Consider the following 26077-nt stretch of genomic DNA (forward strand, 5'->3'; position numbering starts at 1 on the left):
ACAAGGCAGATAGGTCTCGGTGTAGGGGCCACAAGGCAGGCAGACCTCAGTGTAGGGGCCACAAGGCAGGCAGGTTACAGTGTAGGGGCCACAAGGCAGACAGGTCTCGGTGTAGGGGCCACAAGGCAGACAGGCCTCAGTGTAGGGGCCACAAGGCAGACAGGCCTCAGTGTAGGGGCCACAAGGCAGGCAGACCTCAGTGTAGGGGCCACAAGGCAGGCAGGCCTCGGTGTAGGGGCCACAAGACAGACAGGCCTCGGTGTAGGGGCCACAAGGCAGACAGGCCTCAGTGTAGGGGCCACAAGGAAGACAGGCCTCGGTGTAGGGGCCACAAGGCAGACAGGCCTCGGTGTAGGGGCCACAAGGCAGACAGGCCTCGGTGTAGGGGCCACAAGACAGACAGACCTCAGTGTAGGGGCCACAAGGCAAACAGGCCTCAGTGTAGGGGCCACAAGGCAAACAGGCCTCAGTGTAGGGGCCACAAGGCAGACAGGCCTCAGTGTAGGGGCCACAAGGCAGACAGGCCTCAGTGTAGGGGCCACAAGGCAGGCAGGTTACCGTGTAGGGGCCACAGGGCAGACAGTTCTCAGTGTAGGGGCCACAGGGCAGACAGGTCTCAGTGTAGGGGCCACAAGGCAGGCAGGCCTCGGTGTAGGGGCCACAAGGCAGACAGGCCTCAGTGTAGGGGCCACAAGGCAGACAGGCCTCGGTGTAGGGGCCACAAGGCAGGCAGGTTACCGTGTAGGGGCCACAGGGCAGACAGGTCTCAGTGTAGGGGCCACAAGGCAGACAGGCCTCAGTGTAGGGGCCACAAGGCAGACAGGTTTCAGTGTAGGGGCCACAAGGCAGACAGGCCTCAGTGTAGGGGCCACAAGGCAGACAGGTTTCAGTGTAGGGGTCACAAGGCAGACAGGTTTCAGTGTAGGGGCCACAAGACAGACAGGCCTCAGTGTAGGGGCCACAAGGCAGGCAGGCCTCGGTGTAGGGGCCACAAGGCAGGCAGGCCTCGGTGTAGGGGCCACAAGGCAGGCAGGCCTCGGTGTAGGGGCCACAAGGCAGGCGGGCCTCGGTGTAGGGGCCACAAGGCAGGCGGGCCTCGGTGTAGGGGCCACAAGGCAGGCGGGCCTCGGTGTAGGGGCCACAAGGCAGGCGGGCCTCGGTGTAGGGGCCACAAGGCAGGCGGGCCTCGGTGTAGGGGCCACAAGGCAGGCGGGCCTCGGTGTAGGGGCCACAGGGCAGACAGGATTCTGTGCATGTTTATTGGATACTTCTTTCCTGCTCGGAACCTTGTGCAGTGTTTGTGGTTCCGGGGATTTGTTTTCTAGTGCACAAGCCGTTCCGCCCGCCGCCATTTTGTTGTAGTTTGTGATATCTGTGCCGGCGACTGTGCGGCCTCTAGTGATTGTCCCGACACTCGCAGCGTCTTCAGCTCCGCCAGTCACAGCGCCCCGCGTCAGCTGTAAACATGGCGGAGGCAGCGAGAGGGTGAGCGGGGCGAAGGGAGAGGGGGACCGGGGAGAACGGAGAGGGGGAGCGGGGAGAAGGGGGAGCGGGGAGAACGGAGAGGGGGAGCGGGGAGAATGGAGAGGGGGATCGGGGAGAAGGGAGAGGGGGAGCGGGGAGAACGGAGAGGGTGAGCGGGGAGAACGGAGATGGGGACCGGGGAGAAGGGAGAGGGGGACCGGGGAGAAGGGAGAGGGGGACCGGGAAGAACAGCGAGAGGGGGACCGGGGAGGGGGAGCGGGGAGAACAGCTAGAGGGGGAGAACAGAGAGGGTGAGCAGGGAGAACAGCGAGAGGGGGAGCGGGGAGAAGGGAGAGGGGGAGAAGGGAGCGGGGAGAACAGCGAGAGGGAGACTGGGGAGAAGGGAGAGGGGGACCGGGGAGAACAGCGAGAGGGAGACTGGGGAGAAGGGAGAGGGGGAATGGGGAGAATGGAGAGGGGGAATGGGGAGAATGGAGAGGGGGAATGGGGAGAATGGAGAGGGGGACCGGGGAGAATGGAGAGGGGGACCGGGGAGAAGGGAGAGGGGGACCGGGGAGAACAGCGTGAGGGAGACTGGGGAGAAGGGAGAGGGGGACTGGGGAGAAGGGAGAGGAGGTCCGGGGAGAAGGGAGAGGGGGACCGGGAAGAACAGCGTGAGGGAGACTGGGGAGAAGGGAGAGGGGGACTGGGGAGAAGGGAGAGGAGGTCCGGGGAGAGGGGGACCGGGGAGAACAGCGAGAGGGGGACTGGGGAGAGGGGGACCGGGGAGAACAGCGAGAGGGGGACCAGGGAGAACAGCGAGAGGGTGAGCGGGGAGAACAGCGAGAGGGGGACCGGGGAGAAGGGAGAGGGGGACCGGGGAGAAGGGAGAGGGGGACTGGGGAGAAGGGAGAGGGGGACCGGGGAGAACAGCGAGAGGGGGACCGGGGAGAAGGGAGAGGGGGACCGGGGAGAAGGGAGAGGGGGACCGGGAAGAACAGCGTGAGGGAGACTGGGGAGAAGGGAGAGGGGGACCGGGGAGAAGGGAGAGGGGGACCGGGGAGAGGGGGACTGGGGAGAAGGGAGAGGGGGACCGGGGAGAACAGCGTGAGGGAGACTGGGGAGAAGGGAGAGGGGGACCGGGGAGAAGGGAGAGGGGGACCGGGGAGAAGGGAGAGGGGGACCGGGGAGAAGGGAGAGGGGGACTGGGGAGAAGGGAGAGGGGGACCGGGGAGAACAGCGAGAGGGGGAGAAGGGAGAACGGAGAGGGTGAGCAGGGAGATGGGGGACCGGGGAGAACAGCGAGAGGGGGACTGGGGAGAAGGGAGAGGGGGACCGGGGAGAACAGCGAGAGGGGGAATGGGGAGAATGGAGAATGGAGAGGGGGAATGGGGAGAATGGAGAGGGGGACCGGGGAGAAGGGAGAGGGGGACCGGGAAGAACAGCGTGAGGGAGACTGGGGAGAAGGGAGAGGGGGACTGGGGAGAAGGGAGAGGAGGTCCGGGGAGAAGGGAGAGGGGGACCGGGAAGAACAGCGTGAGGGAGACTGGGGAGAAGGGAGAGGGGGACTGGGTAGAAGGGAGAGGAGGTCCGGGGAGAACAGCGAGAGGGGGAGAAGGGAGAACGGAGAGGGTGAGCAGGGAGATGGGGGACCGGGGAGAACAGCGAGAGGGGGACTGGGGAGAAGGGAGAGGGGGACCGGGGAGAACAGCGAGAGGGGGAATGGGGAGAATGGAGAGGGGGAATGGGGAGAATGGAGAGGGGGACCGGGGAGAAGGGAGAGGGGGACCGGGAAGAACAGCGTGAGGGAGACTGGGGAGAAGGGAGAGGGGGACTGGGTAGAAGGGAGAGGAGGTCCGGGGAGAAGGGAGAGGAGGTCCGGGGAGAGGGGGACCGGGGAGAGGGGGACTGGGGAGAGGGGGACCGGGGAGAACAGCGAGAGGGGGACCAGGGAGAACAGCGAGAGGGTGAGCGGGGAGAACAGCGAGAGGGGGAACGGGGAGAAGGGAGAGGGGGACCGGGAAGAACAGCGTGAGGGAGACTGGGGAGAAGGGAGAGGGGGACTGGGGAGAAGGGAGAGGGGGACCGGGGAGAAGGGAGAGGGTGAGCGGGGAGAACGGAGAGGGGGAGCGGGGAGAACAGCGAGAGGGGGACCGGGGAGAACAGCGAGAGGGGGACTGGGGAGAAGGGAGAGGGGGACCGGGAAGAACAGCGTGAGGGAGACTGGGGAGAAGGGAGAGGGGGAGAAGGGAGAGGGGGACCGGGGAGAACAGCGTGAGGGAGACTGGGGAGAACGGAGAGGGGGAGCGGGGAGAACAGCGAGAGGGGGACCGGGGAGAACAGCGTGAGGGAGACTGGGGAGAAGGGAGAGGGGGACCGGGAAGAACAGCGTGAGGGAGACTGGGGAGAACGGAGAGGGGGAGCGGGGAGAACAGCGAGAGGGGGACCGGGGAGAACAGCGAGAGGGGGACCGGGGAGAAGGGAGAGGGGGACCAGGAAGAACAGCGTGAGGGAGACTGGGGAGAAGGGAGAGGGGGAGCGGGGAGAACAGCGAGAGGGGGAATGGGGAGAATGGAGAGGGGGAATGGGGAGAATGGAGAGGGGGACCGGGGAGAAGGGAGAGGGGGACCGGGAAGAACAGCGTGAGGGAGACTGGGGAGAAGGGAGAGGGGGACTGGGTAGAAGGGAGAGGAGGTCCGGGGAGAAGGGAGAGGAGGTCCGGGGAGAGGGGGACCGGGGAGAGGGGGACTGGGGAGAGGGGGACCGGGGAGAACAGCGAGAGGGGGACCAGGGAGAACAGCGAGAGGGTGAGCGGGGGAGAACAGCGAGAGGGGGAACGGGGAGAAGGGAGAGGGGGACCGGGAAGAACAGCGTGAGGGAGACTGGGGAGAAGGGAGAGGGGGACTGGGGAGAACAGCGAGAGGGGGACTGGGGAGAAGGGAGAGGGGGACCGGGGAGAAGGGAGAGGGGGACCGGGGAGAAGGGAGGGGGGGACCGGGGAGAAGGGAGGGGGGGACCGGGGAGAAGGGAGGGGGGGACCGGGGAGAAGGGAGAGGGTGAGCGGGGAGAACGGAGAGAGGGGGACCGGGGAGAACAGCGAGAGGGGGACTGGGGAGAAGGGAGAGGGGGACCGGGAAGAACAGCGTGAGGGAGACTGGGGAGAAGGGAGAGGGGGAGAAGGGAGAGGGGGACCGGGGAGAACAGCGTGAGGGAGACTGGGGAGAACGGAGAGGGGGAGCGGGGAGAACAGCGAGAGGGGGACCGGGGAGAACAGCGTGAGGGAGACTGGGGAGAAGGGAGAGGGGGACCGGGAAGAAGAGCGTGAGGGAGACTGGGGAGAACGGAGAGGGGGAGCGGGGAGAACAGCGAGAGGGGGACCGGGGAGAACAGCGAGAGGGGGACCGGGGAGAAGGGAGAGGGGGACCGGGAAGAACAGCGTGAGGGAGACTGGGGAGAACGGAGAGGGGGAGCGGGGAGAACAGCGAGAGGGGGACCGGGGAGAACAGCGAGAGGGGGACCGGGGAGAAGGGAGAGGGGGACCAGGAAGAACAGCGTGAGGGAGACTGGGGAGAACGGAGAGGGGGAGCGGGGAGAACAGCGAGAGGGGGACCGGGGAGAAGGGAGAGGGGGAATGGGGAGAGGGGGACCGGGGAGAACAGCGTGAGGGAGACTGGGGAGAACGGAGAGGGGGAGCGGGGAGAACAGCGAGAGGGGGACCGGGGAGAAGGGAGAGGGGGACTGGGGAGAACAGCGTGAGGGGGACTGGGGAGAGGGGACTGGGGAGAAGGGAGAGGGGGACCGGGGAGAAGGGAGAGGGGGACCGGGGAGAACAGCGAGAGGGGGACCGGGGAGAAGGGAGAGGGGGACTGGGGAGAGGGGGACCGGGGAGAACAGCGTGAGGGAGACTGGGGAGGAGGGGGACTGGGGAGAAGGGAGAGGGGGACCGGGGAGAACAGCGTGAGGGGGACTGGGGAGAAGGGAGAGGGGGACCGGGGAGAACAGCGTGAGGGGGACTGGGGAGAAGGGAGAGGGGGAACGGGGAGAACAGCGTGAGGGGGACTGGGGAGAAGGGAGAGGGGGACTGGGGAGAACGGAGATGGGGACCGGGGAGAGGGTGACCGGGGAGAAGGGAGAGGGGGACCGGGGAGAACAGCGTGAGGGAGACTGGGGAGAAGGGAGAGGGGGACTGGGGAGAACGGAGATGGGGACCGGGGAGAGGGTGAGCGGGGAGAAGGGAGAGGGGGAGCGGGGAGAAGGGAGAGGGGGAGCGGGGAGAAGGGAGAGGGGGAGCGGGGAGAAGGGAGAGGGGGAGCGGGGAGAAGGGAGAGGGGGGCCGGGGAGAACGGAGAGGGGGACCGGGGAGAACGGAGAGGGGGACCGGGGAGAAGGGAGAGGGTAACCGGGGAGAAGGGAGAGGGTGAGCGGGGAGAAGGGAGAGGGGGAGCGGGGAGAGGGGGAGCGGGGAGAAGGGAGAGGGGGGCCGGGGAGAACGGAGAGGGGGACCGGGGAGAACGGAGAGGGGGACCGGGGAGAAGGGAGAGGGGGACCGGGGAGAAGGGAGAGGGGGACCGGGGAGAAGGGAGAGGGGGAGCGGGGAGAGGGGGAGCGGGGAGAAGGGAGAGGGGGGCCGGGGAGAACGGAGAGGGGGACCGGGGAGAAGGGAGAGGGTAACCGGGGAGAAGGGAGAGGGTGAGCGGGGAGATGGGGACCGGGGAGCACAGCTAGCGAGGTGTGTGGGTAGAGGCGGGTGCCGGGATAGGTGCGGTGAATCTTACAGACCGACACTCATCATCCTCCTCCTCCTCTTCTTCTCCGCAGGTTCCCTCTACTATAGGAGACTTGTCAGTACCGGTCCCATCATCCGGACACACAGGATGGAGCAGCCTGGACTACAGCAGATGGTGGAGGGGCAGCGGTGAGTGTACGACTATATACAGGGGTGACATGTGGGGCACAGTATACGGGGGGGGTGACATGTGGGGCACAGTATACAGGGTGACATGTGGGGCACAGTATACGGGGGTGACATGTGGGGCACAGTATACGGGGGTGACACGTGGGGCACAGTATACAGGGGTGACATGGGGGGCACAGTATACAGGGGGTGACATGTGGGGCACAGTATACAGGGGTGACATGGGGGGCACAGTATACGGGGGGTGACATGTGGGGCACAGTATACAGGGGGTGACATGTGGGGCACAGTATACAGGGGGGTGACATGTGGGGCACAGTATACAGGGGGGTGACATGTGGGGCACAGTATACGGGGTGACATGTGGGGCACAGTATACGGGGGTGACATGTGGGGCACAGTATACGGGGGTGACACGTGGGGCACAGTATACGGGAGTGACATGTGGGGCACAGTATACAGGGGTGACATGTGGGGCACAGTATACAGGGGTGACATGTGGGACACAGTATACGGGAGTGACATGTGGGGCACAGTATATAGGGGTGACATGTAGGGCACAGTATACGAGGGTGACATGTGGGGCACAGTATACGGGGGTGACATGTGGGGCACAGTATACGGGGGGGGGTGACATGTGGGGCACAGTATACGGGGGTGACATGTGGGGCACAGTATACGGGGGGGGGTGACATGTGGGGCACAGTATACGGGGGGGGGTGACATGTGGGGCACAGTATGCGGGGGATGACGTGGGGCACAGTATATAGGGGTGACGTGGGGCACAGTATACGGGGGTGACATGTGGGGCACAGTATACGGGGTGACATGTGGGGCACAGTATACGGGGTGACATGTGGGGCACAGTATACAGGGGGGTGACATGTGGGGCACAGTATACGGGGGTGACATGTGGGGCACAGTATACGGGGGTGACATGTGGGGCACAGTATACGGGGGGGGTGACATGTGGGGCACAGTATACGGGGGTGACATGTGGGGCACAGTATACGGGGGTGACATATGGGGCACAGTATACGGGGGTTGACATGTGGGGCACAGTATACGGGGGGGGTGACATATGGGGCACAGTATACGGGAGTGACATGTGGGGCACAGTATACGGGAGTGACATGTGGGGCACAGTATACAGGGGTGACATGTGGGGCACAGTATACGGGGGTGACATGTGGGGCACAGTATACGGGGGTGACATGTGGGGCACAGTATACGGGGGTGACATGTGGGACACAGTATACGGGAGTGACATGTGGGGCACAGTATATAGGGGTGACATGTGGGGCACAGTATACGGGGGTGACATGTGGGGCACAGTATACGGGGGTGACGTGGGGCACAGTATACGGGGGGTGTGACATGTGGGGCACAGTATGCGGGGGATGACGTGGGGCACAGTATATAGGGGTGACGTGGGGCACAGTATACGGGGGTGACATGTGGGGCATAGTATACGGGGGTGACATGTGGGGCACAGTATACGGGGGTGACATGTGGGGCACAGTATACGGGGGGGGTGACATGTGGGGCACAGTATACGGGGGTGACATGTGGGGCACAGTATACAGGGGTGACATGTGGGACACAGTATACGGGAGTGACATGTGGGGCACAGTATATAGGGGTAACATGTGGGGCACAGTATACGGGGGTGACATGTGGGGCACAGTATACGGGGGTGACATGTGGGGCACAGTATACGGGGGGGGGTGACATGTGGGGCACAGTATTACGGGGGGTGACATGTGGGGCACAGTATACGGGGGTGACATGTGGGGCACAGTATACGGGGGGGGTGACATGTGGGGCACAGTATACAGGGGGTGACATGTGAGGCACAGTATACAGGGGGTGACATGTGGGGCACAGTATACAGGGGGTGACATGTGGGGCACAGTATACAGGGGGTGACATGTGGGGCACAGTATACAGGGGTGACATGTGGGGCACAGTATACGGGGGTCGACATGTCGGGGGCACAGTATACAGGGGGTGACATGTGGGGCACAGTATACAGGGGTGACATGTGGGGCACAGTATACGGGGGGGGGGTGACATGTGGGGCACAGTATGCGGGGGATGACGTGGGGCACAGTATATAGGGGTGACGTGGGGCACAGTATACGGGGGTGACATGTGGGGCACAGTATACGGGGGTGACATGTGGGGCTGAGGTTCTCTCTTGTACCCTGTAGGTTCCCGGGGCGCCTCCTCTTTCGGGTCCTGCTCCTCCTCTATTCTCCGCTCGGTCTCTGCCTTTTCCTGCTGCGTCTCTTCATTGGCGCCCATGTGTTCCTGGTGAGCTGCGTCATACCAGACTGCGCCATCCGAAGGTGAGTGTGGGTACTGCAGCATATCTAACAAGGGGCAAAGTCCTGCTCTGGAGCCCCTCCCCCCTCACATGTGGTGGTCTCTGGTGTCAGGGGGTGCAGGTCCTGTCCTCCATGCTCGGGGGTCCTCACATGTGGTGGTCTCTGGTGTCAGGGGGTGCAGGTCCTGTCCTCCATGCTCGGGGGTCCTCACATGTGGTGGTCTCTGGTGTCAGGGGGTGCAGGTCCTGTCCTCCATGCTCGGGGGTCCTCACATGTGGTGGTCTCTGGTGTCAAGGGGTGCAGGTCCTGTCCTCCATGCTCGGGGTCCTCACATGTGGTGGTCTCTGGTGTCAGGGGGTGCAGATCCTGTCCTCCATGCTCGGGGGTCCTCACATGTGGTGGTCTCTGGTGTCGGGGGTTCAGGTCCTGTCCTCCATGCTCGGGGGTCCTCACATGTGGTGGTCTCTGGTGTCAGGGGGTGCAGGTCCTGTCCTCCATGCTCGGGGGTCCTCACATGTGGTGGTCTCTGGTGTCGGGGGGTGCAGGTCCTGTCCTCCATGCTCGGGGGTCCTCACATGTGGTGGTCTCTGGTGTCGGGGGGTGCAGGTCCTGTCCTCCATGCTCGGGGGTCCTCACATGTGGTGGTCTCTGGTGTCAGGGGGTGCAGGTCCTGTCCTCCATGCTCGGGGGTCCTCACATGTGGTGGTCTCTGGTGTCAGGGGGTGCAGGTCCTGTCCTCCATGCTCGGGGGTCCTCACATGTGGTGGTCTCTGGTGTCAGGGGGTGCAGGTCCTGTCCTCCATGCTCGGGGTCCTCACATGTGGTGGTCTCTGGTGTCAGGGGGTTCAGGTCCTGTCCTCCATGCTCGGGGGTCCTCACATGTGGTGGTCTCTGGTGTCAGGGGGTGCAGGTCCTGTCCTTCATGCTCGGGGGTCCTCACATGTGGTGGTCTCTGGTGTCGGGGGGTACAGGTCCTGTCCTCCATGCTCGGGGTCCTCACATGTGGTGGTCTCTGGTGTCAGGGGGTGCAGGTCCTGTCCTCCATGCTCGGGGTCCTCACATGTGGTGGTCTCTGGTGTCAGGGGGTGCAGGTCCTGTCCTCCATGCTCGGGGGTCCTCACATGTGGTGGTCTCTGGTGTCAGGGGGTTCAGGTCCTGTCCTCCATGCTCGGGGTCCTCACATGTGGTGGTCTCTGGTGTTAGGGGGTTCAGGTCCTGTCCTCCATGCTCGGGGGTCCTCACATGTGGTGGTCTCTGGTGTCGGGGGGTGCAGGTCCTGTCCTCCATGCTCGGGGGTCCTCACATGTGGTGGTCTCTGGTGTCGGGGGGTGCAGGTCCTGTCCTCCATGCTCGGGGGTCCTCACATGTGGTGGTCTCTGGTGTCAGGGGGTGCAGGTCCTGTCCTCCATGCTCGGGGGTCCTCACATGTGGTGGTCTCTGGTGTCGGGGGTTCAGGTCCTGTCCTCCATGCTCGGGGGTCCTCACATGTGGTGGTCTCTGGTGTCGGGGGTTCAGGTCCTGTCCTCCATGCTCGGGGGTCCTCACATGTGGTGGTCTCTGGTGTCAGGGGGTGCAGGTCCTGTCCTCCATGCTCGGGGGTCCTCACATGTGGTGGTCTCTGGTGTCAGGGGGTGCAGGTCCTGTCCTCCATGCTCGGGGGTCCTCACATGTGGTGGTCTCTGGTGTCAGGGGGTGCAGGTCCTGTCCTCCATGCTCGGGGTCCTCACATGTGGTGGTCTCTGGTGTCGGGGGGTGCAGGTCCTGTCCTCCATGCTCGGGGTCCTCACATGTGGTGGTCTCTGGTGTCGGGGGGTGCAGGTCCTGTCCTCCATGCTCGGGGGTCCTCACATGTGGTGGTCTCTGGTGTCAGGGGGTGCAGGTCCTGTCCTCCATGCTCGGGGGTCCTCACATGTGGTGGTCTCTGGTGTCAGGGGGTGCAGGTCCTGTCCTCCATGCTCGGGGGTCCTCACATGTGGTGGTCTCTGGTGTCGGGGGGTGCAGGTCCTGTCCTCCATGCTCGGGGTCCTCACATGTGGTGGTCTCTGGTGTCGGGGGGTGCAGGTCCTGTCCTCCATGCTCGGGGGTCCTCACATGTGGTGGTCTCTGGTGTCGGGGGGTGCAGGTCCTGTCCTCCATGCTCGGGGTCCTCACATGTGGTGGTCTCTGGTGTCAGGGGGTGCAGGTCCTGTCCTCCATGCTCGGGGGTCCTCACATGTGGTGGTCTCTGGTGTCAGGGGGTGCAGGTCCTGTCCTCCATGCTCGGGGGTCCTCACATGTGGTGGTCTCTGGTGTCAGGGGGTTCAGGTCCTGTCCTCCATGCTCGGGGGTCCTCACATGTGGTGGTCTCTGGTGTCGGGGGGTGCAGGTCCTGTCCTCCATGCTCGGGGGTCCTCACATGTGGTGGTCTCTGGTGTCAGGGGGTTCAGGTCCTGTCCTCCATGCTCGGGGGTCCTCACATGTGGTGGTCTCTTATTTTAGGTTCCTGATCCGGGTCATGACCTCGGTGCTCGGCGTTCTCGTCTCACAGTCTGGTGCGCCCGATCCGGCATTGAAGATTTTTGTGTCTAATCATGTGACCTGCCTGGACCATAACGTCCTGAGCCTCCTGAGCACGTGCAGTACTGTAAGTCACCTGACAGATTGGGGGTGCTGCGGACCCTTTTGGTAACCTTTGCCTTAGCCTGAGCCGGTTCTTTTTCTCAGCCATCGGTGTCCTGCCCTCCCGGATTTCTGTGCTGGGCTCGAGGATTCCTAGAACTTGGGGCCCCCGGGAGCCGAACCCAACTATTAGAGTCTCTGAAGCATTATCTGTCCCAGCCTGGGAGTCCCCCCCTTCTACTGTTCCCCGAGGAGGAGATGACCAATGGTAGAGTCGGCCTGCTGCACTTCAGGTATGTGTGTATATACAGTAGGGATCAGTATAGTACCGTGTAGGGATCGGGGATTGGACGTGTATATACAGTGTAGGACTCGGGACCAGATGTGTATATACAGTGTAGGGATTGGGGACCGGACGTGTATGTACAGTGTAGGGATCGGGGACCGGACGTGTATATACAGTGTAGGGATCTGGGACCGGATGTGTATATACAGTGTAGGGATCTGGGACCGGATGTGTATATACAGTGTAGGGATCTGGGACTGCACGTGTATATACAGTGTAGGGATCTGGGACCGCACGTGTATATACAGTGTAGGACTCGGGACCAGATGTGTATATACAGTGTAGGGATCGGGGATTGGACGTGTATATACAGTGTAGGGCTCGGGGACCGGATGTGTATATACAGTGTAGGGCTCGGGGACCGGATGTGTATATACAGTGTAGGGATCGGGGACCGGACGTGTATGTACAGTGTAGGGATCGGGGACCGGACGTGTATATACAGTGTAGGGATCGGGGACCGGACGTGTATATACAGTGTAGGGCTCGGGGACCGGATGTGTATATACAGTGTAGGGATCTGGGACCGCACGTGTATATACAGTGTAGGGATCTGGGACCGCACGTGTATATACAGTGTAGGACTCGGGACCGGATGTGTATATACAGTGTAGGGATCGGGGATTGGACGTGTATATACAGTGTAGGGCTCGGGGACCGGATGTGTATATACAGTGTAGGGATTGGGGATCGGACGTGTATGTACAGTGTAGGGATCGGGGACCGGACGTGTATATACAGTGTAGGGCTCGGGGACCGGATGTGTATATACAGTGTAGGGATCGGGGATTGGACGTGTATATACAGTGTAGGGATCGGGGACCGGACGTGTATATACAGTGTAGGGCTCGGGGACCGGATGTGTATATACAGTGTAGGGATCGGGGATTGGACGTGTATATACAGTGTAGGACTCGGGACCAGATGTGTATATACAGTGTAGGACTTGGGGACCGGACGTGTATATACAGTGTAGGACTCAGGACCAGACGTGTATATACAGTGTAGGGCTTGGGGACCGGACGTGTATGTACAGTGTAGGGATCGGGGACCAGATGTGTATATACAGTGTAGGGATTGGGGACCGGACGTGTATGTACAGTGTAGGGATCGGGGACCGGACGTGTATATACAGTGTAGGACTCAGGACCAGACGTGTATATACAGTGTAGGACTTGGGGACCGGACGTGTATATACAGTGTAGGACTCAGGACCAGACGTGTATATACAGTGTAGGGCTTGGGGACCGGACGTGTATATACAGTGTAGGACTCAGGACCAGACGTGTATATACAGTGTAGGACTCAGGACCAGACGTGTATATACAGTGTAGGGCTTGGGGACCGGACGTGTATATACAGTGTAGGGATCGGGGACCAGATGTGTATATACAGTGTAGGGATTGGGGACCAGATGTGTATATACAGTGTAGGACTCAGGACCAGACGTGTATATACAGTGTAGGGCTTGGGGACCGGACGTGTATATACAGTGTAGGGATCGGGGACCAGATGTGTATATACAGTGTAGGGATTGGGGACCAGATGTGTATATACAGTGTAGGGATTGGGGACCAGATGTGTATATACAGTGTAGGACTTGGGGACCGGACGTGTATATACAGTGTAGGGATTGGGGACCGGACGTGTATGTACAGTGTAGGGATCGGGGACCGGACGTGTATATACAGTGTAGGGCTCGGGGACCGGATGTGTATATACAGTGTAGGGATCGGGGATTGGACGTGTATATACAGTGTAGGACTCGGGACCGGATGTGTATATACAGTGTAGGACTCAGGACCAGACGTGTATATACAGTGTAGGGCTCGGGGACCAGATGTGTATATACAGTGTAGGACTTGGGGACCAGACGTGTATATACAGTGTAGGACTCAGGACCAGACGTGTATGTACAGTGTAGGGCTTGGGGACCGGACGTGTATATACAGTGTAGGGATCGGGGAGCAGTATTCGGTGTCGGTGACCTCATTGTTGATGGTTTCTCCTGCAGCTCGTGGGCCTTCTCTCTGTCAGACTGTGTGCAGCCGGTGACCCTGCGGGTGAGTCGCCCCCTGCTGTCTGTGGTGAGTACTGCGCGGGAATATGGGGGCAGCCCTGGTGAAGCGCTCATGTACCTCACCCTGCTCTCTATAGCTGTCTATGATGGGTCGCCTGGGTACATTGAGTTATTCTCTCTCTCGCCCTCGCTCTCTCTCCCTGTATATGACGGGTGTCTCTCCTGCAGGCAGTGCCCGGCTCGCCCTGGTACACTGTGTTACTCTCTCTATCTCTCGCCCTTCTCTCTTGCCCTGTATATGACGGGTGTCCTTCCCGCAGGCAGTGGCCGGCTTGCCCTGGTACTTACTCTCTCTCTCTCTCTCGCCCTCCCTCGCTCTCTCGCCCTCCCTCGCTCTCTCGCCCTCCCTCGCTCTCTCGCCCTCCCTCGCTCTCTCGCCCTCTCTCTCTCGCCCTCCCGCTCTCTCTCTCTCGCCCTCGCTCTCTCTCTCGCCCTGTATATGACGGGTGTCTCTCCCGTAGGCGGTGGCCGGCTCGCCCTGGTACGTGGAGTTGTTTTGGACTCTCTTCTCCCTCTGCACAGTTTATCACGTCAGGTAGGTTCTATGGTCTCAATGTTCCGGGGCTCCTCCTCTCTATGGGGTGTGCCGCCCTGATTGGGGTGATCATGATGTGACCCATCCCCCGCTCTGATTCCAGGTGGCTTCCTTCCATGTGCCGCTTGCCCAGAGAGTCAGATGAGGACTTTGCCTGTCGTGTTCAGCAGGTGAGTGGGGGAGGGTCTGCTGCCAGTGACCGTCATGGCCGCCCTGACCTCACCTGATCTCCCCATAGATGCTGGCGCACTCACTGGGTGTCCAGGGCACAAAGCACACGGCGGCAGACAGAGCCGAATATGTGAAGAGGCGGAGACGAGAGACCCCGCCCCCAAAACCCCAGACCCCGCCCACCGCCTCTACAGCCGCAGGTCACATGGCACAACGTGTGAAGGAAGTCTTACCCCAAGTGCCCGTAGCGGTCATTCTCCGAGACCTGGGTGAGTTCTGAGGGTAGATCACATGACCCCTGTATATAGCGGTGCCCTGTGCAGTATATATGTAGATCACATGACCCCTGTATATAGCGGTGCCCTGTGCAGTATATATGTAGATCACATGACCCCTGTATATAGCGGTGCCCTGTGCAGTATATATGTACATCACATGACCCCTGTATATAGCGGTGCCCTGTGCAGTATATATGTACATCACATGACCCCTGTATATAGCGGTGCCCTGTGCAGTATATATGTACATCACATGACCCCTGTATATAGCGGTGCCCTGTGCAGTATATATGTACATCACATGACCCCTGTATATAGCGGTGCCCTGTGCAGTATATATGTACATCACATGACCCCTGTATATAGCGGTGCCCTGTGCAGTATATATGTACATCACATGACCCCTGTATATAGCGGTGCCCTGTGCAGTATATATGTAGATCACATGACCCCTGTATATAGCGGTGCCCTGTGCAGTATATATGTACATCACATGACCCCTGTATATAGCGGTGCCCTGTGCAGTATATATGTAGATCACATGACCCCTGTATATAGCGGTGCCCTGTGCAGTATATATGTACATCACATGACCCCTGTATATAGTGGTCCTGTATGTTACCTGTCTAGTTCCGCCCTTCATCTCACTGCTACATTGTGACGCTCTGTATATCCTCTGCTGTCCTCAGCACAGACCGGGTGTGTAGACGCCACAATCACAAACCTGATAGAAGGAAGAGTCCCGTATGTGCCTGAAGAAGAATCCAGCCGAGAGGCGGGAGCTAGAGAAGCCAACTGCAAGGTAATCCTGACCCCGAAGGGTTACATCAGGTAGTAGGGATCGAGTGGGACTGAGGGTAGGGAGGAGTAATGGTTTCTTGCATATGGCACTCGGGGGCACAGCACCTTGGGTATAGACGCGGGCACTGGGAGGTGGGCACTAGAATGCGGCCACTGGGAGGCGGGCACTAGAACGCAACCACTAGGATGCAGACAGTAGAAGGCGGACACTGGGAGGTGGACATTGGAAGACGACCACTAGGAAGTAACCACTAGAAGATGGACACTGGGAGGTAGCCACTAGGACGCGGACAGTAGGAGGCGGCCACTAGGAGGACCACTGGGAGGCGGGCACGGGGAGGCGACCGCTAGACGAGGACACTGGGATACCCTGTTACACACAGTGCAGTTTGCCAGTTTTTACCTCGTATCTGTAGGGGACAGTCACCACCTGACTTGGGTCTTTCTCCTCTTTTTTGGGTGCAGAGGGGGATGGTCAGTGTTTACACCACGCACTAGTCGCACCCCCGTGCGGGTGCAGCGCTCTGTAATAGAGCGCCTCGCTGATCACCTGGTCCCCACTCATCACATGCTGCATCGGCGGCTGGATATTCCGGTGACCCCACTACCACGTGTGAGGTTCCACCAAGGGGGTGACCCTGCGGCGCCTGAAGACACCAGATCAGGTGTCTTCAGATGAGGATGGTTTTTCGCTCTCCCCCGTTCGCTGCTGCAGTTTTCCTTCCATGGGTCCCTCGTTCCCCTTACTGGTTTTCACCCGGGGGGGGGGGGGGGGGCCTTCTGTCTTCTTTGAGGCCCATGGATGGCGCCCCTTCCGTTCTTCTCGTGGGGGAGGGGGGTTCCTGTTTGTCACAGGGGGGAATCGGTGCCCTCCCCTTCTCCTGGGCCTCTGGTTTCCTTCTTCCGCGTCCCACGTGTCTCAGGCAGTGCTTTCAGTTTGCACAGGCCGGTGTTTCAGTTGCCTAGGCTGCAATAGGCCTGCCCCCTCCCTTGTCTCCTCCTAGCCCTCCTATTGGCCGGGGACTGTCCTTGGTAGTCCTTCTGCTTTCTCTGCTGCAGTGCTTCTCCAAGTGGGTTGCTCCTCCTGCAGTTGATCCTGCGATTGCCAGGCTCTCCAGGGCCACTATTTTCTGCTTCTCTCGGTGATCCCTCTGATAGGAGGTTGGACTCTCTCGCCAAGGTGGCTTTGCCTTATACCTCTCTTTTGCAGCCTGTTGGGTCAGCGAGGCTTGTACCTCCTGGGCTCTTAGGAAGCATCTCTCCAGGACAATCAGCTACTTGTGGATCAGATTCTGAATGCTTCCAAGTATCTATGCGGTGGCTTGCCATTCTGCCAAGGCTGTAGCTATCCGTCGCACGGTATGGATTTGTTCCGGGATCGCGGAGTCCTTCTCTAAGAAGACACTTTCAGCTTTTCATTTTTCCCGAGATGAACAAGGCTGGCTCTTTGGTAAAGTCTTAGAGAAGCTTATTTCTGAGGCCACTGGGGGTAAGATTTCCCCACAGACGCTCCAAGCGACAGCCATCTTCTTGTTGTTCCCAGTGTTTTCGTTCCTTTTGGGACTCTACCTTCCGCTCTGGAGGACAGTCCTCCCTGGACTCGCTCCAAGAAGCCTTCCTTACAGCCCCGCTCTAAGCCTTCCAAGCCTGGCACTGCCAAGTCCACACCATGAAGGATTCCTCCCACCCAGAGCCTCTCAGGTTGGGGGTCGTCTTCTCTTCCTCCAGGAGATCTGGCTTGCCGGGGTCAATGATGTATGGGTTTGGGAGGTTGTGTCAACTGGCTCCTCCATAGCTTTTGAACATTTCCGGGGCTACTACTCCAACCTGTTCGCCGTTCCTAAGAAGGATAGCTCTCTTCGCCCTATTCTGGAGCTGAAGGCCCTTAAAAGATTTGTCCGTTTTTGCATGGAGCATGGAATTTATTCCGTCATCGACATTCAAGACCTTACTTCCATATTGCTATTGCATTTTCTGCGTTTTGCGGTGAGTTAGGGACCTTTCCCGTTTGTCTCGCTTCCCTTCGGGCTGGCCTCTGCCCCCTGTACCAAGGCGATGGCCTCTCTCATGGCCATTCTCCATTCCAGAGGAGTTGCCATGATTCCATACCTGGATGACCTCCTGATCAAGGCTCCCTCTAGGGCGGACAATCTCTCCAGTTTTTGGATCACCTTGAATCATCTTCTGCGATTCGTCTGGCTCATCAACAAGGTATAGTCCTGTCTTGTGCTGTCTCAGCGTATGGAGTTTCTGGGCATAATTTTCGATACCCGTCAGAGCAGGATGCTTCTTCCAGATTCCAAGGTCCTGGCCCTTCAGAGGACATCTCCATATTCCCTTCAGTTCTGCATGCGGGTCTTGGACTTGATGGTCTTGTCCCTCGAGGCCGTCCCCTTTGCCCAGTTCCACTCGCGGTCTCGCTGGGACATGCTCCAGTCCAGTTTATACCACCTGATACTTCTGCCTCTTCAGGTCCATCTTGAGCTTCTCTGGTGGGTCTCTTCCAGGGAAGTCCTTTCTTCTTATCCGTTGGCAGGTTATCACCACCGACACCAGCCTTTTGGGCTAGGGTTCGTTTTTCGGAGTCTTGAATATTCAGGGCCTGTGGTCCACGGAGGAAGCCTCTCTACAGATCTGCTGGAACCGAGGACCATCTTTCTGGATCTGTGTCACTGGACCTCCCTCCTCCAGGCCGACAGCTCCAGGGCGGGACCAGGGACCTTGCAGCCTTTCTGGGGGCCTCTTGCTCTCTCTGGTGGGCAGAGCTTCATGTTCCTGCTTTCTCAGAAGTCCACATCCCCGTCATGGACAATTGGGCAGTAGTCTTTCTCAGCTGAGAAAATCGACCCAGGCGAGTGGTCCCTTCATCAGGAAATCTTTCTTCAGCCATGTTCCCGATGGGGCTCTTCCAGTGTTGACATCTTCGCCTCCCAATTGAATCACCAACTCCCCCTTTACGTGGCCGGCTCCCAGGACCCTCAAGCTCTCGCGATTCCCGATCAGACTTTCAAGTTCTGTTCCTGTTCCCTCCTCTTCCTCGGATCCTCAAGAAGCTCATGATCGAGGGGTTCCTGCCATCTTGGTAGCTCCAGATTGGACCTCATGTTTCTTCTTGCAGGCACCCCTTGGCCTCTTCCTCGGCAGGTGAACCTTCTTTTTCAAGTCCCGCTATTCCACCCCATCTTACATCAGCTGCATGCAACAGCGTGGCGGGTGAGGCCGAGGTTCTGAGGTTTTTTTGAGCCTGTCATCCATGCTTCAGGCCAGGAAACCTCAGTTGGCCAAGATCTACCTTCGTACTTCGAAGACTTCTGTCCACTGGTACGACGATGGCAATTGTCATCCGCTCTCCTCACTGCCCAGAATCCTGGCTTTTCTTCAGTCTGGTTTGGATCAGGGTCTTGGTCCGTTTTCTCTTAAAGGGGTTGTCCAGGATAAGCTCATAATTAACCCCTAAACTAAACTCCCTCCCCCACCTAACATCTAATTTACATCAATTGAAACGAATGTATAATTACCCATATCCCAGGAACGGTCATGTGATGGCTCCAGGGACACTTTCTGATAATCCGATGGCATTCCGTGTTACCGTCACCATCGCTCATCCCTCGTCCCCTCTCCCATCCTGAGCCCATGTAACGACTTCTCCCCCTCTTTTTATCTTCTACAGTGGGCAGAGGATGCAGCAGCAACCAGAGACCCCCAGAAATCGCCCCAATAACTGCTAAAGGTATATGGGTGCACTAACACACCTTATGCTTGGAAAACCCCTTTAAGGGTCAGATTTCTGCCCTTTCTATTCTCTTCCAGTGGACCCTGGCCTTCCGTCCTCAGGTGAAAACCTTTCTCCAGGGTGTGGCCCTCCTTATTGGCCACCAGTGGACCCTCGTGCTTGACGTTCTTCAGGCTCTCTCCCCTTCAGGCCTTTCTCTTCGCCTTCCTGGTGGCCATCACTTCTATCCGCTGGGTCTCCGAGCTTGCTGACCTGCCTCGCCAGTCTCCTGTTTTGGTTCTCCACAAGGACAAGGTCGTCCTTCACCCTCCACCATCCTTTCTGTCTAAGATGTTGTGTTCCTTTCACATTAATGAGGACATTGTCTTGCTGTCCTTTTGTCCTGATCCCAAACATCCTCATGAGCGTTCTCTTTACTGTCCAGGCTGGTTCGGGTCTACCTGTCTCTCTTTGACCCTTTCTGTTGCTCAGACGCTCTCTTGCTGCTCCGCGCTTGGGCCTGCCTCCTTCCATGACTACAAAAAAAATCCCATTTTTGGGGTTCTCTTGACTATTTTTTTGTTTTTTCCATAGCAGATACCTCGAGGGTTTGCCCGTAGACCTGAGGACAGACACTTATCCTTACAGGAGCGGAAGGAGGCGCTGTATCATCATGCTCGCAGGTGAGTGTTGGGTGATCCTTGTGTGGGGGTAGTTGGGATGTAAGGGGTGTCTTCCTCATGGCTTCCTCCTTGTCTCTTCTAGGAGATATCTGGAGAAGTTTGGAGCTGTCGCTGCAGCCAAGGAGAAAAGTGAATGATGAGAAGAGGAAGGGGCTGCGGATTAACTACTGCAGTGCTGAGCAGTGGCCGAGGAGCACCAGAATCCAGTGCCTGCTGCTTGTCACATGTGGGGGTGACCCAGTGCTTGCAGACAGTGCTGAGCCTCAGATACTGGGGTGTCATCTTGTCCTCTGTTACTGGTTCATAATAATGTTGATGATGAGTTGTAGTGCAGGCGTCTCGCCGCTCTGTATATACTAGGCAGGAGATTTTTTAAGACATAAAATGTAATTATGATTCTCCTGTGTGTTGGATGATTTCTCCGGACCCCCCTCTCCTCTCTGTCTCTGCCCATCTCCTCCTCACTTATGGACGTCCTCTCTCCTTCCTGTTCCTCTTTAGACTGTCTTCTCTGTGTCTGCTGATCCAGGGGCTGTCTCCTCCTCTTTGTCTATCTTCCCTCAGGGTTAGCAGGAGACATGTACATGGGGTACAGGAACGCTCCATTATCTCAGGAGGTGAATGATGGGGTTCTCTGCACATTCAGGCTGGTCTCCTTATATATCCCAAGATGGCAGCTGCAGCAGCTGAGGTCAGAGGCATAAGACCTCTTATAGATGATCAACAACAGCAGATAAGAAGAGATTCTACATCCTAGGTCTGATCATCGTACATACAGGGCGCCAGAAGAAGACGGGGTTAACAATGCAGGTTCAGCTCCTCAGCGGTGGTGACCCTACAGCCTTGGTGTCTGATCCTGTCATGTACAGGACGACAGAAGACAATGCAGGTTCAGCTCCTCAGCGGTGGCGATCCTACAGCCTCGGGGTCTGATCCCGTCACGTACAGGTCGGCAGAAGACAATGCAGGTTCAGCTCCTCACCGGTGGTGACCCTACAGCCTCGGTGTCTGATCCCGTCATGTACAGGACGACAGAAGACAATGGAGGTTCAGCTCCTGAGCGGTGGTGACCCTACAGCCTCGGTATCTGATCCCGTCATGTACAGGTCGGCAGAAGACAATGCAGGTTCAGCTCCTCAGTGGTGGTGATCCTACAGCCTCGGTATCTGATCCCGTCATGTACAGGTCGGCAGAAGACAATGCAGGTTCAGCTCCTCAGTGGTGGTGATCCTACAGCCTCGGTATCTGATCCCGTCATGTACAGGACGACAGAAGACAATGGAGGTTCAGCTCCTGAGCGGTGGTGACCCTACAGCCTCGGTATCTGATCCCGTCATGTACAGGACGACAGAAGACAATGCAGGTTCAGCTCCTCAGCGGTGGTGACCCTACAGCCTCGGGGTCTGATCCCGTCATGTACAGGACGACAGAAGACAATGGAGGTTCAGCTCCTGAGCGGTGGTGACCCTACAGCCTCGGTATCTGATCCCGTCATGTACAGGTCGGCAGAAGACAATGCAGGTTCAGCTCCTCAGTGGTGGTGATCCTACAGCCTCGGTATCTGATCCCGTCATGTACAGGACGACAGAAGACAATGGAGGTTCAGCTCCTGAGCGGTGGTGACCCTACAGCCTAGGAGTCTGATCCCATCACGTACAGGTCAGCAGAAGACAATGCAGGTTCAGCTCCTCACTGGTGGTGACCCTACAGCCTAGGAGTCTGATCCCATCACGTACAGGTCGGCAGAAGACAATGCAGGTTCAGCTCCTCACCGGTGGTGACCCTACAGCCTCGGTGTCTGATCCCGTCACGTACAGGTCGGCAGAAGACAATGCAGGTTCAGCTCCTCAGCGGTGGTGACCCTACAGCCTAGGAGTCTGATCCCGTCACGTACAGGTCGGCAGAAGACAATGCAGGTTCAGCTCCTCAGCGGTGGTGACCCTACAGCCTCGGTGTCTGATCCCGTCACGTACAGGTCGGCAGAAGACAATGCAGGTTCAGCTCCTCAGTGGTGGTGACCCTACAGCCTCGGTGTCTGTCATGTACATGATGGCAGAAGATGATGTGAGCGCAATCCGCTCTAAGTATCATTGTATTGAAGTCCTCTGTCCTCTCTCTGATCACTACTCCCATCCTCCTCTGTCCTCTCTCTGATCACTACTCCCATCGTCCTCTCTCCTCTCTGATCACTACTCCCATCGTCTTCTGTCCTCTCTCTGATCACTACTCCCATCGTCTTCTGTCCTCTCTCTGATCACTACTCCCATCGTCTTCTGTCCTCTCTCTGATCACTACTCCCATCGTCCTCTGTCCTCTCTGATCACTACACCCATCGTCTTCTGTCCTCTCTCTGATCACTACTCCCATCGTCTTCTGTCCTCTCTCTGATCACTACTCCCATCGTCCTCTGTCCTCTCTCTGATCACTACTCCCATCGTCTTCTGTCCTCTCTCTGATCACTACTCCCATCCTCCTCTGTCCTCTCTCTGATCACTACTCCCATCGTTCTCTGTCCTCTCTCTGATCACTACTCCCATCGTCCTCTCTGATCACTACTCCCATCCTCCTGTCCTCTCTCTGATCACTACTCCCATCGTCCTCTCTCTGATCACTACTCCCATCGTCCTCTGTCCTCTCTCCGATCACTACTCCCATCCTCCTCTCTCCTCTCTCTGATCACTACTCCCATCGTCCTCTGTCCTCTCTCCGATCACTACTCCCATCCTCCTCTCTCCTCTCTCTGATCACTACTCGCATCGTCCTCTGTCCTCTCTCTGATCACTACTCCCATCCTCCTCTGTCCTCTCTCTGATCACTACTCCCATTGTCCTCTCTCTGATCACTACTCCCATCGTCCTCTCTCTGATCACTACTCCCATCGTCCTCTCTCTGATCACTACTCCCATCACTACTCCCATCGTCCTCAGTCCTCTCTCTGATCACTACTCCCATCACTACTCCCATCGTCCTCTGTCCTCTCTCTGATCACTACTCCCATCGTCCTCTCTCTGATCACTACTCCCATCGTCCGCTCTCTGATCACTACTCCCATCACTACTCCCATCGTCCTCTGTCCTCTCTCTGATCACTACTCCCATCGTCCTCAGTCCTCTCTCTGATCACTACTCCCATCACTACTCCCATCGTCCTCTGTCCTCTCTCTGATCACTACTCCCATCCTCCTCTGTCCTCTCTCTGATCACTACTCCCATCGTCCTCTCTCTGATCACTACTCCCATCGTCCTCTGTCCTCTCTCTGATCACTACTCCCATCGTCCTCTGTCCTCTCTGATCACTACTCCCATCGTCCTCTCTCTGATCACTACTCCCATCGTCCTCTCTCCTCTCTGATCACTACTCCCATCCTCCTCTGTCCTCTCTCTGATCACTACTCCCATCCTCCTCTGTCCTCTCTCTGATCACTACTCCCATCGTCCTCTCTCCGATCACTACTCCCATCGTCCTCTCTCCTCTCTGATCACTACTCCCATCGTCCTCTGTCCTCTCTGATCACTACTCCCATCCTCCTCTGTCCTCTCTCTGATCACTACTCCCATCGTCCTCTGTCCTCTATCTGATCACTACTCCCACCGTCCTCTCTCCTCTCTGATCACTACTCCCATCCTCCTCTGTCCTCTCTCTGATCACTACTCCCATCGTCCTCTGTCCTCTCTCTGATCACTACTCCCATCGTCCTCTCTCCGATCACTACTCCCATCGTCCTCTGTCCTCCTCTCTCTGATCACTACTCCCATCGTCCTCTGTCCTCTCTCTGATCACTACTCCCATCGTCCTCTCTCCGATCACTACTCCCATCGTCCTCTGTCCTCCTCTCTCTGATCACTACTCCCATCGTCCTCTCTCCTCTCTCTGATCACTACTCCCATCGTCCTCTCTCCGATCACTACTCCCATCGTCCTCTCTCTGATCACTACTCCCATCGTCCTCTGTCCTCCTCTCTCTGATCACTACTCCCATCGTCCTCTCTCCGATCACTACTCCCATTGTCCTCTGTCCTCTCTCTGATCACTACTCCCACCGTCCTCTCTCCTCTCTGATCACTACTCCCATCCTCTGTCCTCTCTCTGATCACTACTCCCATCCTCCTCTGTCCTCTCTCTGATCACTACTCCCATCGTCCTCTCTCCTCTCTCTCTGATCACTACTCCCATCCTCCTCTCTCCTCTCTGATCACTACTCCCATCCTACTCTCTCTGATCACTACTCCCATCCTCCTCTGTCCTCTCTCTGATCACTACTCCCATCCTCCTCTCTCCTCTCTGATCACTACTCCCATCCTCCTCTCTCCTCTCTCTGATCACTACTCCCATCCTCCTCTGTCCTCTCTGATCACTACTCCCATCCTCCTCTGTCCTCTCTCTGATCACTACTCCCATCCTCCTCTCTCCTCTCTCTCTGATCACTACTCCCATCCTCCTCTGTCCTCTCTCTGATCACTACTCCCATCCTCCTCTGTCCTCTCTGATCACTACTCCCATCCTCCTCTGTCCTCTCTCTGATCACTACTCCCATCCTCCTGTCCTCTCTCTGATCACTACTCCCATCCTCCTCTCTCCTCTCTCTCTGATCACTACTCCCATCCTCCTCTCTCCTCTCTGATCACTACTCCCATCCTCCTCTCTCTGATCACTACTCCCATCGTCCTCTGTCCTCTCTGATCACTACTCCCATCGTCCTCTGTCCTCTCTCTGATCACTACTCCCATCGTCCTGTCCTCCTCTCTGATCACTACTCCCATCCTCCTCTCTCTGATCACTACTCCCATCCTCCTCTGTCCTCTCTGATCACTACTCCCATCCTCCTCTGTCCTCTCTCTGATCACTACTCCCATCCTCCTCTCTCCTCTCTCTCTGATCACTACTCCCATCGTCCTCTCTCCTCTCTCTGATCACTACTCCCATCGTCCTCTCTCTGATCACTACTCCCATCGTCCTCTCTCTGATCACTACTCCCATCACTACTCCCATCGTCCTCTGTCCTCTCTCTGATCACTACTCCCATCGTCCTCTCTCTGATCACTACTCCCATCGTCCTCTGTCCACTCTCTGATCACTACTCCCATCGTCCTCTCTCTGATCACTACTCCCATCGTCCTCTGTCCTCTCTCTGATCACTACTCCCATCGTCCTCTGTCCACTCTCTGATCACTACTCCCATCGTCCTCTCTCTGATCACTACTCCCATCGTCCTCTCTCCTCTCTGATCACTACTCCCATCGTCCTCTGTCCTCCTCTCTCTGATCACTACTCCCATCGTCCTCTGTCCTCCTCTCTCTGATCACTACTACTCCCATCCTCCTCTGTCCTCTCTCTGATCACTACTCCCATCGTCCTCTCTCCTCTCTCTGATCACTACTCCCATCCTCCTCTGTCCTCTCTCTGATCACTACTCCCATCGTCCTCTCTCCGATCACTACTCCCATCGTCCTCTCTCCTCTCTGATCACTACTCCCATCGTCCTCTCTCCTCTCTCTGATCACTACTCCCATCCTCCTCTGTCCTCTCTCCGATCACTACTCCCATCCTCCTCTCTCCTCTCTCTGATCACTACTCCCATCCTCCTCTGTCCTCTCTCTGATCACTACTCCCATCGTCCTCTCTCCGATCACTACTCCCATCGTCCTCTGTCCTCCTCTCTCTGATCACTACTCCCATCGTCCTCTCTCCGATCACTACTCCCATCGTCCTCTCTCCGATCACTACTCCCATCGTCCTCTGTCCTCTCTCTGATCACTACTCCCATCCTCCTCTGTCCTCTCTCTGATCACTACTCCCATCGTCCTCTGTCCTCTCTCTGATCACTACTCCCATCGTCCTCTGTCCTCTCTCTGATCACTACTCCCATCCTCCTCTGTCCTCTCTCTGATCACTACTCCCACCGTCCTCTCTCCTCTCTCTGATCACTACTCCCATCGTCCTCTGTCCTCTCTCTGATCACTACTCCCATCGTCTTCTGTCCTCTCTCTGATCACTACTCCCATCGTCCTCTGTCCTCTCTCTGATCACTACTCCCATCGTTCTCTGTCCTCTCTCTGATCACTACTCCCATCCTCCTCTGTCCTCTCTCTGATCACTACTCCCATCGTCCTCTGTCCTCTCTCTGATCACTACTCCCATCCTCCTGTCCTCTCTCTGATCACTACT

The 26077-nt window shown here is 58.1% G+C and overlaps 1 protein-coding gene across 3 annotated transcripts; it reads left to right on the forward strand.

The window, feature by feature from the left end:
* The first annotated feature begins 1397 nt into the window (after positions 1-1397).
* Positions 1398-20311, forward strand: AUP1 (AUP1 lipid droplet regulating VLDL assembly factor). Of its 3 annotated transcripts, none has more exons than XM_075261513.1 (12): positions 1398-1485; positions 6283-6379; positions 8593-8730; positions 11188-11332; positions 11413-11600; positions 13668-13740; positions 14195-14268; positions 14372-14438; positions 14507-14708; positions 15407-15519; positions 19825-19913; positions 19996-20311. In XM_075261513.1, exons 2-12 carry the CDS (start codon positions 6339-6341, stop codon positions 20048-20050), a joined length of 1185 nt encoding a protein of 394 aa, XP_075117614.1. In that variant the 5' UTR covers positions 1398-1485; positions 6283-6338; the 3' UTR covers positions 20051-20311. The 3 variants fall into 3 exon arrangements, with proteins under 3 accessions (XP_075117614.1, XP_075117615.1, XP_075117616.1); XM_075261514.1 differs by having other exon boundaries at positions 19828-19913; XM_075261515.1 differs by having other exon boundaries at positions 13668-13716.
* The last annotated feature ends 5766 nt before the right edge of the window (positions 20312-26077 follow it).

This window comes from Leptodactylus fuscus, unplaced genomic scaffold (assembly GCF_031893055.1).
Source record: "Leptodactylus fuscus isolate aLepFus1 unplaced genomic scaffold, aLepFus1.hap2 HAP2_SCAFFOLD_169, whole genome shotgun sequence".
NCBI classification, from domain to species: domain Eukaryota; kingdom Metazoa; phylum Chordata; class Amphibia; order Anura; family Leptodactylidae; genus Leptodactylus; species Leptodactylus fuscus.

Bases quoted from the DNA above. Each gene is read 5' to 3' on its own strand.
- AUP1 (XM_075261513.1), top strand. From the start codon at position 6,339: ATGGAGCAGCCTGGACTACAGCAGATGGTGGAGGGGCAGCG. The intron at 14,269-14,371 runs GTAGGTTCTATG...CTCTGATTCCAG, and splicing joins TGCACAGTTTATCACGTCAG to GTGGCTTCCTTCCATGTGCC. The intron at 19,914-19,995 runs GTGAGTGTTGGG...TGTCTCTTCTAG, and splicing joins CTGTATCATCATGCTCGCAG to GAGATATCTGGAGAAGTTTG.